The sequence below is a fragment of the Maylandia zebra genome, linkage group LG4 (assembly GCF_041146795.1).
Source record: "Maylandia zebra isolate NMK-2024a linkage group LG4, Mzebra_GT3a, whole genome shotgun sequence".
NCBI lineage: Eukaryota > Metazoa > Chordata > Actinopteri > Cichliformes > Cichlidae > Maylandia > Maylandia zebra.
The window spans coordinates 24,315,090-24,325,657 of NC_135170.1; the positions used below are offsets into that span (position 1 = coordinate 24,315,090).

At 38.6% G+C, this 10,568-nt stretch overlaps 2 protein-coding genes across 3 annotated transcripts; one reads left to right on the forward strand and one right to left on the reverse strand.

Annotated features, from left to right (window-relative positions):
- The first annotated feature begins 1,614 nt into the window (after positions 1-1,614).
- zgc:112148 (Golgi apparatus membrane protein TVP23 homolog B) lies at positions 1,615-5,025 on the forward strand. 2 transcript variants are annotated; one of them, XM_076883219.1, is made up of 8 exons: positions 1,615-1,760; positions 1,910-1,977; positions 2,067-2,211; positions 2,288-2,443; positions 2,691-2,780; positions 4,167-4,292; positions 4,384-4,512; positions 4,613-5,025. In XM_076883219.1, the coding sequence occupies exons 1-8, from the start codon at positions 1,749-1,751 to the stop codon at positions 4,637-4,639; spliced, it is 753 nt and encodes a 250-aa protein (XP_076739334.1). In that variant the 5' UTR covers positions 1,615-1,748; the 3' UTR covers positions 4,640-5,025. The 2 variants fall into 2 exon arrangements, with proteins under 2 accessions (XP_076739334.1, XP_004559501.1); XM_004559444.4 differs by lacking the exon at positions 2,288-2,443.
- Positions 5,026-6,147: 1,122 nt separating this feature from the next.
- Positions 6,148-9,317, reverse strand: LOC143418522 (ligand-gated cation channel ZACN-like). Its single transcript, XM_076883594.1, has 9 exons — positions 9,198-9,317; positions 8,934-9,076; positions 8,774-8,818; positions 8,574-8,680; positions 8,316-8,485; positions 7,791-7,906; positions 7,075-7,285; positions 6,815-6,973; positions 6,148-6,663 (listed from the first exon to the last, which is right to left on the reverse strand). Exons 1-9 carry the CDS (start codon positions 9,259-9,261, stop codon positions 6,407-6,409), a joined length of 1,272 nt encoding a protein of 423 aa, XP_076739709.1. The 5' UTR covers positions 9,262-9,317; the 3' UTR covers positions 6,148-6,406.
- Positions 9,318-10,568: the final 1,251 nt, after the last annotated feature.

Genomic DNA, 10,568 nt, shown 5'->3' on the forward strand with positions numbered 1-10,568 from the left:
TTCAAGTTTACAATATAAAAGTCCATCCATCCATCCATCCATTCGCTTCCGCTTATCCTTTTCAGGGTCGCGGAGCCTATCCCAGCTGTCATAGGGCGAAAGGCGGGGTACACCCTGGACAGGTCGCCAGTCTGTCGCAGGGCCAACACATAGGGACAGACAACCATTCACACTCACATTCACACCTAGTGGCAATTTGGATTATCCAATTAACCTATCCCCACAAGCTGCATGTGCAATATAAAAGTCAAAGTAATTATTATTATTTCAGTTTCTCATTTATAGTGATCCCAGCTGTCATAACTATAACCACAAGCAGCCAATACTGTAGTGGTGTATTATTTTGAAATGACCATTGAAAGCTAGGACTGTTCGATATAACGATATATATCGGAGGACGATATAAAAACGTCTATCGTTTCATTTTACGCTATTGTTTGTTTCGTGGTGTCGCAAAATAAACTGTTTACGGCAACATTTTTTCATGGTTTTGATGGTCACTGTAGTGGCTATATTAATTTCTTAAAGTTCTCTCTTTCTCTTATATTTTATATGACCACACTAGGGACGGACAAGCGCCTGTTTTTATGCATTGTGGTTAGCAACAACGACGGTAACGCCATCGCGTGTCCGCTTGTTTAAGTTCCACATAAAACTTTCACAATAAAGCTCAAGATCCTGTTGAGATTTTTCAAAATAAACTGAATCACTTGAAAGAGCAGATTATTTACGGATGAGAAGTAAAAAAGCCGCCAGGTGCTAAAAAATAAACCTTAGACTCAAACGTTAGAACAGGCTTTTCCCCGCGGCACACCGTGTAATAAATACTCACAAAGAAAACGGTGGCCTTTACAACTTATGTCTTAAAATGTATAGTTTCATGCATCTGTTAAAACACTCGACTCCAGGTACATGACGCGCAGCTGGAAACACTTCCCGCAAGTCGAGCTGCCCGAGATTCACAGAATTTACAGAAAATGTTATATTTTTGTGATTTATATCGTTATCGGGATGATAGATGTCTTATATCGGGTTATGAGATTTTGGTCATATCGCACAGCCCTATTGAAAACAGTGAAGACCTTACAATAAATACGACTAGTCAGATCTGCTTTGCCCACGTCTTTTCCTGTATAGCTTAAGAAAAAAAAAACGAATGAAAAAAATCATCTCCCAACCACCACACACACAAACGAAAAGAATCGGTCAGAAATGTTCACATTTCTAACTTCACTAGCGATTTAAATGGTGCTATAAATACAGAACTTTTTTATGTCGAATCACTGGCTGCATTAGTTTTGGGGGGTTTACGCCCTTCTGTTTGAAGACTATAGATAGATTATAGATGCCATAATAATTGAAAAAATACATCCCAGCGTTACCTTTGTACTGGCCCAGTGACTGTAAAGAGAGTTGTGACGACTCACCTGCTCTGACACGCGCCGGTGTTGTAGTGTAATGACCAATTAACTTTCGCCTCTCGAGTTCCTTGCCCTTACTGCCCTTTTTAAAAATTACAAAACAAATAAGTTAAAACGCAACAAAGAAAACGCTTTCCCAGAGCCCGTACAGCAGATAGGCTACTTATTAATACAACAAGCTTAAAACATAAACGGATAATCTACGTATTTGGGAGTGTTGTGCTTACCTTTGTGTCTGGCAAATTCAAAGCCACACCTTCGCGGGGTCCTTAGCACACGGGTTTGTTTACTACACGTCACCAGGAAGTAGAGCTTTCTGGTGCCAAAATGCAGAGACAGGTGATCGAGCTTAAATTTGAGTTGTATCAGTATTTAGAAGAGATTATTTTTTGAAATAGGCGTTTTAGACTGTTTAATATTTATCAAATAAGAGTAAAGCGCCGTAGCAGGTACTTTTCTCGGTGTGTTTAACTTTGTTCTGGTTTCAGGACACTCAGGATGCCCCTCTTTTTGGAGAAGAGGATGAGAATAACCAGAGAAAAAGGTCCAAAATGAGGTAAGATGTTGCACTTAATGTGTTTTTTTGTTTTTTTTTAGCCCAAACCTCCTTAACCACGAACTAAATTCTCCATTTGGGGGTTTCAGACATCCTCTGGTGTCTTTTTTCCATCTCTTCTTCCGAACAAGTGCCATCTTGGTTTATCTCTTCTGTGACATTCTCAGCGGTCGCTTTGTTGTCTGCATGGTCACCATCATACTTCTGCTATCATGTGACTTCTGGACTGTCAAGGTGGGTAACGTTTCACCACAGGGCTAAATGCAGTTATATAAGTAGCTGCCACGCATAATTTTTTTTTTTTTATAAGGGAATAGATCGTGCCTCAAGAGTTGGCAGTTCATCTTGTAATTGGAAGGTTGCCGGTTCGAGCCCTGGCTCCGACAGTCTCAGTCGTTGTGTCCTTGGGCAAGACACTTCACCCGTTGCCGACTGGTGGTGGTCAGAGTCCGGCAGCCTCGCCTCTGTCAGTGCGCCCCAGGGTGGCTGTGGCTACAATGTAGCTTGCCATCACCAGTGTGTGAATGTGTGGATGACTGGATGTGTAAAGCGCTTTGGGGTCCTTAAGGACTAGTAAAGCGCTATACAAATACAGGCCATTTACCATTTACCACTGCATTGAGATTTTTTATCTTTTTACTTTATCATTTATTAGAAAAAAATTACTAAATGCATCTGGAAAAGATTATGACAATTTACCTTGTGGGTTTTAGAATGTATCCGGCAGATTGTTGGTGGGTCTTCGATGGTGGAATCAAGTGGATGAAAATGGGAAGAGCCACTGGGTGTTTGAGTCAAAGAAGGCAAGTAGGAACTAATCAGCTTTGAATGGGTCTAAGGAGCTTGGAAAGAAAAGAATCTGATCTTCTCTAAGTTTCTTTAAGATGTTTCACCTCTCATCCGAGAAGCTTCTTCTGTTCTAAGAACAGAAGAGAGAGTCACAAGTTTTTAAGCTTAAAAATGTGTGACTCTCCACCAAAGCCGAAGAAGCTTGTTGAATGGTTTTCAGGGGTTTTATCGATTTTTAGCATTATTTTTGAATCGTTTTTATCATTAACCCGGTTTCCCTGGGTCTTTTCCCATATGTTATGAATAAATCTTTTTTTTCCTTTGGTACCGGTACTGGTTTTATTTTGTTGTATTCATCCATGACACCTTAAAGGCCGGTCCGTGAAAATATTGTTGGACATAAACCGGTCCGTCGCGGAAAAAAAGTTGGGGACCGCTTCCTTAGACTACAATGACCCGGATGACTTAGAACCTTCACAGACATCAGGTATGAAAGGTTTAAACCACCAGCTTATAGATGGAAAAATAGAAAAACAAGGGAAAATGTACATACACAGCCACAATATACAGTCACCTAAAAAAAGAGTTTCCACACTCTTACTGCTTCCATTGGAATTAAAAGAGTAAGAAACATCCAAGTTCTTTAAATCAAATGTACTTGATTAATTGATCAGCAAGTGTAAGAACCTCTAAAAAAGCTGTTGGTAGTTTGCTGACCTGTTGATTTTAATATGTGGCCATGCCAGCAAATTCACTCCAAGGTCAGATCATATAATGCGATCTGACCTATGCAACCTAGTTGCAACATCTTAGACTCTACAGGCCTCAGTTTGCATGTTTAGAGAATTACTGTGTGGCTTATTTGGAAGGTTTTGTGAGAGAAAAAAACTCTTCTCTGGTATCTTGGTATCTTAGGCCATCTGAACAAACCACAAGTCTTTAGGAATAATGTTCATTGGACATATTTAAAGAAAACCAAACTCAACATGTCACCACATATACTTACTGACAAGACCTGTGCACCTTGCAGTCAGTGAGTCAACTGTGAACACCTCTGGATGCTAAAGTATTGAAATTGGTCCATATGTCAGGATAATGATCCTAAGCACAACAGCAGATCTACACCACACAAAGAAAAGACTCAGAGCTCGAAAACCTCAATGAATTGAAGCAAATGGTACAAAGAAGAGTCCAACACAACATTGTGAGAAACTCATCCAGAAAACAATCACTTCAAGTTCTTTAACTTACTGCTGCTAAAAGTGGTTCTACAAGCCACTGAATCATGGGGTGGACAGGACAGACTGCACAGATTTATGTGACATCTTCCTTTTTCATTTGACTGATGGTGATATAACATGTGTATATATATCTTTAAATATGTCTACTTTTCTTAACAGACGCACAGCAAAAACACAAAGTCCAGCGCAGAATCCCGGGTATTCTGGCTCGGCCTTCTTGTCTGCCCCATTTTCTGGATCCTGTTTGTGTTCAGCACTGTCTTCTCCTTTAATATTAAATGGCTGGTCAGTTTAGAGTTTCAGCGTGTAAGACACATTCCTGACAACTTAAATAGCTGCTGATTATTGGCTGACATCTACTTCTTGTTTCCTCCAGGTTGTGGTAATATTGGGCTTGGTTTTACAATGGGCAAACCTGTATGGTTATGTCAGGTGCAAGGTGGGTAGAAAGTCTAACCTGAGAAACATGGCAAAGAACTATCTCGGTGTCCAGATTCTTAAACGGGTATGTGAATCATCATACATTAGCCCTTCTTTTCTGTAGTTTGTCTAATGAACTTTTACATTAATATTTTCCTCTTTTTTTTTTCTTTTTTAAAACAAAGGCAACGAAGCAACCAGAAAGTTTTTGAAGTCAGCTGCTGGATGGGCCTGTTTCTTATTAAAAAAAAAAGGTGTTTGGTCTTCTTTCACAGCACATGGGTGATTTCAATTCCAGGAAGAGGATTTGGATAAGGAAATCATTCCTTTTATCTTGAGGGTGTGCCACTTTGTAGCCTTTGACAACTCATGCATTTTTGTAGCCTCATGGAAAAATACATTTTACTGTGCATTATTGGGAAAATGTATGTAATTACCTGCTACCTACCCTTTTTATGGTGTTTGATATTGGGTATTGTAAAGACAAAGTGTTTTGCAGTTTAGCTGTAAATTTATACAAAAGTTGGTCATTTTTGTTAAGGTATGTTTATGGGAAATTATATGTTATGGTAAATAAGAAAATAAAGGTTTACTGTCATTTTTGGGTTGAAATTTGAATCTTACCATTGTGGTAGTCCAAATATATTATTGTCGTCAAAAAGTATTTAAAAGGCTTAGGAAAGATTCAGCATGTCTATACTCTCTTAAAACACTCTTGTATGTGTCATGAGATTTCGTCATGTGACCCATCAGATTTCATAGAGCCAGGGACTATTATCTTGTGGTGCTTTCCACCAATAAGAATGTCAAAACTATGAAATGGGTATTGACTTTCTTAGCTGCTCATTAACGCAAGGAAAAGTAACAGTAAGTCAAACAAATAACCACTTGTTATTACCAAGGCATACAGAAGTCCAAACCAGGTGCCACTGTTGCCAGCTAAGAGGAGGAAACTGTGGCTACAATTTTCATGCAAATTGAACAATAGACGATTGTCTCAATTTCTGCTGTAGCACTCCGATACTAGGTTAGAATATGGCATAAACAGCATGAAAGTATGGATTCATCTTGCCTCCTGTCAAGGAGGTGGCGGCGTAATGGTATACAGGATCATTTCTTGGCACACTTTGGGTCCCTTAGTACCCACTGCCACGAAGCTGAAATGATCTCAAACTGGTTTCCTGAACATGACAAAGAGTTCACTGTACTCAAATGGCCTGCGCAGTCACCTGATCGCAATCTCAATAGGGCATCTTTGGAACGTGCTGGAAGGAGAGATTTTCACCATTGAAGTGAAACTGACAAATCTCCAGCCAGCATGTAATGGTATCATGTCAATGTGGACCAGAACCTCTAAAGATAGTTTCCAGCACTGTGTTGAATATTCCATGAATAAGGCAGTTCTGGCAAAAGAAACCCCAACCCAGTACTTGAAAGCTGTACCTAATAATGTGCCTGATGACTGTATATCGTCCCAAATTCTAAATATGAACATCCTCACAATTTAGTAGTGTTGTGCAGATAAACAGAGGTCCAGCTACTAGCTAATCTCATAAATATGTCAAAGAGGAAAATCGATTAATAACGTTGTCGCCAGACTGCAGGTGAATCATTCAGCCACTTGGTGGCAACAAAGGAACACTTGGGTTTAGCAGATCTGGTAAATATGTGGATATAATCACAATAAAGAAACCCTAAAAATGATTTTTAGTTCATGGTGAAAGTTAAATGTCTTTATTTCTCTTATTTTTAGAAGTATGCAATAACATCTTTTTTGCTAAACACCCAAAGACACAGTACAACTACACATTTGCACACATCTGTAGACATCTGTAATTAGCATATCATAGTGACAGTGTGGTTTAACTAATCTAATACACACATGCAGAGGTTTTTATCAGTCATTGCAGCTGACATGTACCCTAAGATTTAGCTTTAAATAAATGTAGTTTGGTTTTAAGAGCAGCTCTTAATGCACATCAGTTATACCAGAAATCAAAATGGTTAACTTCACATTTATAATTTAACATTATTACAGTCATCATAACAAGGTATCCAAGGCCACCAATGAAATAGATCCAGAAAAAAGTCTTGTCCAACATGTCGGCAAACTTGTGTTGTCTCTCCTTTTCCGCTTCGTTGGTCTCATGAGTTTCCAAGTATTTGGCCACTTTTCTGAGTATTCGACTGTTCTCTGAGCCATTCGGCTGGATGGTGCTAATGTCAGCTTTAGTTTCTGGAGGGATTGAAATCATAGTTAGAATAGGTTATGCCATTATTACTAAAAAAAAAATCAAGCCTCAATAAACATCAAGACACCTCATACATAGTAACAATTTACAGTTTCAATATTTGCAGGATTTGCTCTACAGTCAAGTCTTCCTCACCCTCATCCTCATTTTGTTCCTTGTTTTCTGTAATTTTGGGGGCTGATCCTTTGGACCAACAGCAGAAAACCAGTTGGCCTTCTAGGGATAGCCTAGTAGTTAGCATGGACACCAGCATGCTCACAACCAAGAAGATCAGGCAAATACAGAAGTGGGGTCCTGCAGCACAAACAAATTAGTCAGGTTTTTTATTTAACACCCAGTGTGAGGCCATGTATACGGTTTGTTTGTGCACATGTTTCTCTTGTAACATGACTCACGGATTATTGGGCTGCATTCACTGTCTCCAGGGAGCTGGCTATTTAGGATATTGATAAACAGGGTGAAGCTGAGCACCAGGGTGACCTTGAAAGCATTGCGTCCTCCACCTCGCAGTGGCAGAGCAAAGCTGACTATATCAACAAAGAGGATCAAATAACTGGGCAGCATCAATGTTAAGAACGGGTTGGTAGGTTTGAGTTTTAGTTCCACCTTAGGAGTATAACAGAAAACATAGCAGAAGGAAATAAAGTAAGTGGCTTTTCATTTTTGAAAGAATCTTTGTAACACTTGACATTTTTTTACACCTATGTATATAAATGTTAGCCAGTGTTCAATTTAAAGATGAAAAGGACGTTATCTAAGGATGCAGCAGTTAATAAGATAAGTCCTTTCTTTGGTCGTCCTAGCTGTTGAAAAAATGTTGGGTCACCATCATATGTGACAAGAGAACCAGCAAATCCCCCCCACCCCACCCCCATGAAAGAAAGTGGGTCTATGTACAGCCAGATTCTTTCATTTTTGGACAGTGACACAATTTGTCACTGCAGTAAAGGCCCCGAAACAAACCTTGTTGACACTGGATATGTCTTCTAAACTTCAGGAATTCAAAAAACACAATGATAATCATTTAATTTATTTTTAGTCTAATTCGTTTTTAACTGCTGGAAGGGGGGGGGGGGGGTGTATAAAAAATGGCAGGCCTGGGTGAACTTACCTGGATGTAATTGCGGTCATCTCGTTTTTTCTGAAGTATTGCAGCCATCGTTTGCCAGTCTCCGTGACTATTATCACTTAGTCTCACTTCACCAAACACCAGTGTTGTACCACATTCTGAATAAAATTAAGTCTGCTTTGAGATTGCTTATTTTAAAATAGAGTCATAAAGATAATTTCTTTTCAGTAATCGAGTGACTTCTTAGCAATATTGTAAGACACAAATTAAAAGCAGTAAAACTGGTAGCAAAGACCTGCAATGAATTAAGTTATATTGAAGAACTGCAGTTACCCTGCTTTTTTCCATGTTACACTTTTATGATCGTTGATCATAAACGGTGATCAGCGGTGTTGTTATGAGATTATCGTACTGTTAAAATTATTACAATTCCATTCAAATGGTAATGCATAAATTTTACATTTCAACTTATACAAATGGCCAAAAAAGTACGCGAAAACGAGACATTATAAAACACATCTCAGAAATGATCACATATGTAGTATATTAGTGAATTGCTGAGCTTACTGTCAGTGTCCCAGGCTTGTACTGCAACAGGACACACATCATAAGCGAAGGGATAGTTGAACAGGTTAACTTCACAGTTCACTTCTGCATTTATGATCAGATCGTCCTTCACTGTGCCGTTACTGTACACCAGCACATTAGCAGAGCCATGCTTCAGAGTTGATGTCATTCTACACAGAAGAGATAAGTGATGTCTCAGAAGAATTTTAGCCATTGTTTGAACTGGCTTAGTGATGGCTCTTGGATGAAACTACTTACGCGTTTGTTACAAGGAGCTCTGGAGTCCAGATTTTGTCTACTGGCAGAATTACTTCATCAAACTTGTACACCGATGTGTCCCACGCCAACTCAGGATCTTCCCATTCCTGTGTTTTCAAATCAAAATTTATTTTTTTCAAAATAATGTTTTGGGGTTTGTTTGTTTTTTTTACTTTTTTAAAAAGTATTTTGAAGCTTACGATCGAGGCTTGTAGAAGAATTAGTAGACGGAGTTGCTTTGTGTTCTGTTGAAAACAAATTAGGTAACAAAGAACTGTCATACAGAAAAGTCACCAAAGAGGTGTAAATGGAGAAATGAAAATATATATATTAGCTCCACTACAAAAAGTTAATACTTACAACTTCCAGAGTCTGGTACTCTAATTTTGGCACTCGGACTTCGTGAGTGCAGCTATTGTTCTGTGGCTGCGACAACAGATTTTTATCTATCAACACGTTACTCAGACATCGGCGACTTGTGCAGTTGGATGAATGCACATGTTCTAAAATTGGAGAAAGTTTGAACATAAGTTTGAATACTTTTTACAACACTTTTTCACTGTTCTGCTCCCTCTTACAATATATTTTGTAGGATAAGCTTTGACAAAAGTAAGGTGCACTTACCTACAGTTATTACACTCAGTAAGAACATAGTCCTCACTAAATTGTGGGAAAGAAATTTCAGCATTTCTGTAGTCTCTAAACCGGACTTTATATCCAACTAAAAACTACAAATTGACCGACCAGTTGTGTGCAACTTTTTACCATAACTGTCCTATCGTCCTTGTTTAGGTTCAGCCCAACATGTCACTTTTATAACCCAGCTATGTCGTGTAACCTCTTAGAGTGTGCACGCTTCAAGACACTGACGCACAATAGCCTTTAGGAACACAATAACATGGTTATTTACAGAGGGTTCAGTGTGTTCGTGAGTGATCCTGTGTAAACAGAGAGCACATTTATTTCCAGTGTATTTTTACCTACTGACAGATACAGGTAGCTCCAGCTGCTTTTTGTTATTAGAGCTATGCTAATCTGCCTAACTATGGGCTGTGTATGTCATACATAAGAGTGAACTGAAGCAACCAGTAATACAGACAGTAATGCTGAATGAGGCTGGTCTGCCAGCCATAGATTCAGAACAAAGATCTGAGACATCTGTGGTTTAAGTTAAGTTGAAAAAAGGCGTGACCATTGATCAAACATCTAGTTTCGACAGCTGCATGATGAAGTCACTCAGAAGCTTATTAAGTTACATAATGCTCAGTCGAAATTCTGCATTGAGCTGGTACAATACATATTTTTTCATATGTAAAGACATATTGTTGCTGTACCCTATAGGCAGTATAATTATGGATTATTAACAATGCGAAAATAAACAGATCTCTCTGTCTTTCAAACTGCTGTGCCTCTGCGTGTTGATTTTAATTAAGGCCATCCTTAAATTTCGAATTGTACAGCAATTATGTCATATTATGTTAATGAAAATTTGAATTAATATGCATTTGGATTACATAGTTGTAATATAAAGAAAATAGTTATAATAGTTCCAGTAAACTAAAATTTCTAAAAAAACAAACAAACAAAAAAACAAATTTGGCCTCAGTAATATTTTATGTGCTGGAAAGCATGTGCTACTGTACATTTAACTCCTTGCATGCTTGACACATGATTTAACAACATCTCTTAAATTAAACCCTTCTTGCCTCTTTTTCCAGCTCAAAACACCATCTTCTTTTTTAATCAAAGCTTTCTCTTAAAAACTCTGTAGATTGTCTTTAATCTGATTGTTTCCTTACCACTTTTTCGTGGTGGATCACTACAGCATCACTCCTAATCCATAGCAGTCACATACCTTTCAGTCACAGACACATAGTCTACATCAGTGGTCCCCAATCCCAGTCCATGAGTCCCGTTGTCCCTGCAGGTTTTAGATGCGTCCTTGATCCATCACAGCTGATTTAAATGGATAAATTAGTTCCTCAACATGTCTTG

Coding starts and splice junctions, on each gene's coding strand:
- zgc:112148 (XM_076883219.1), top strand. Junction 1,978..2,066: donor AGAAAAAGGTCCAAAATGAG/GTAAGATGTTGC, acceptor TGGGGGTTTCAG/ACATCCTCTGGTGTCTTTTT. Junction 4,293..4,383: donor CCTTTAATATTAAATGGCTG/GTCAGTTTAGAG, acceptor TGTTTCCTCCAG/GTTGTGGTAATATTGGGCTT.
- LOC143418522 (XM_076883594.1), bottom strand. CDS start 9,261: ATGCTGAAATTTCTTTCCCACAATTTAGTGAGGACTATGTTCTTACTG. Junction 8,819..8,933: donor AGTACCAGACTCTGGAAGTT/GTAAGTATTAAC, acceptor TGTTTTCAACAG/AACACAAAGCAACTCCGTCT. Junction 7,286..7,790: donor ATGACCGCAATTACATCCAG/GTAAGTTCACCC, acceptor TATACTCCTAAG/GTGGAACTAAAACTCAAACC.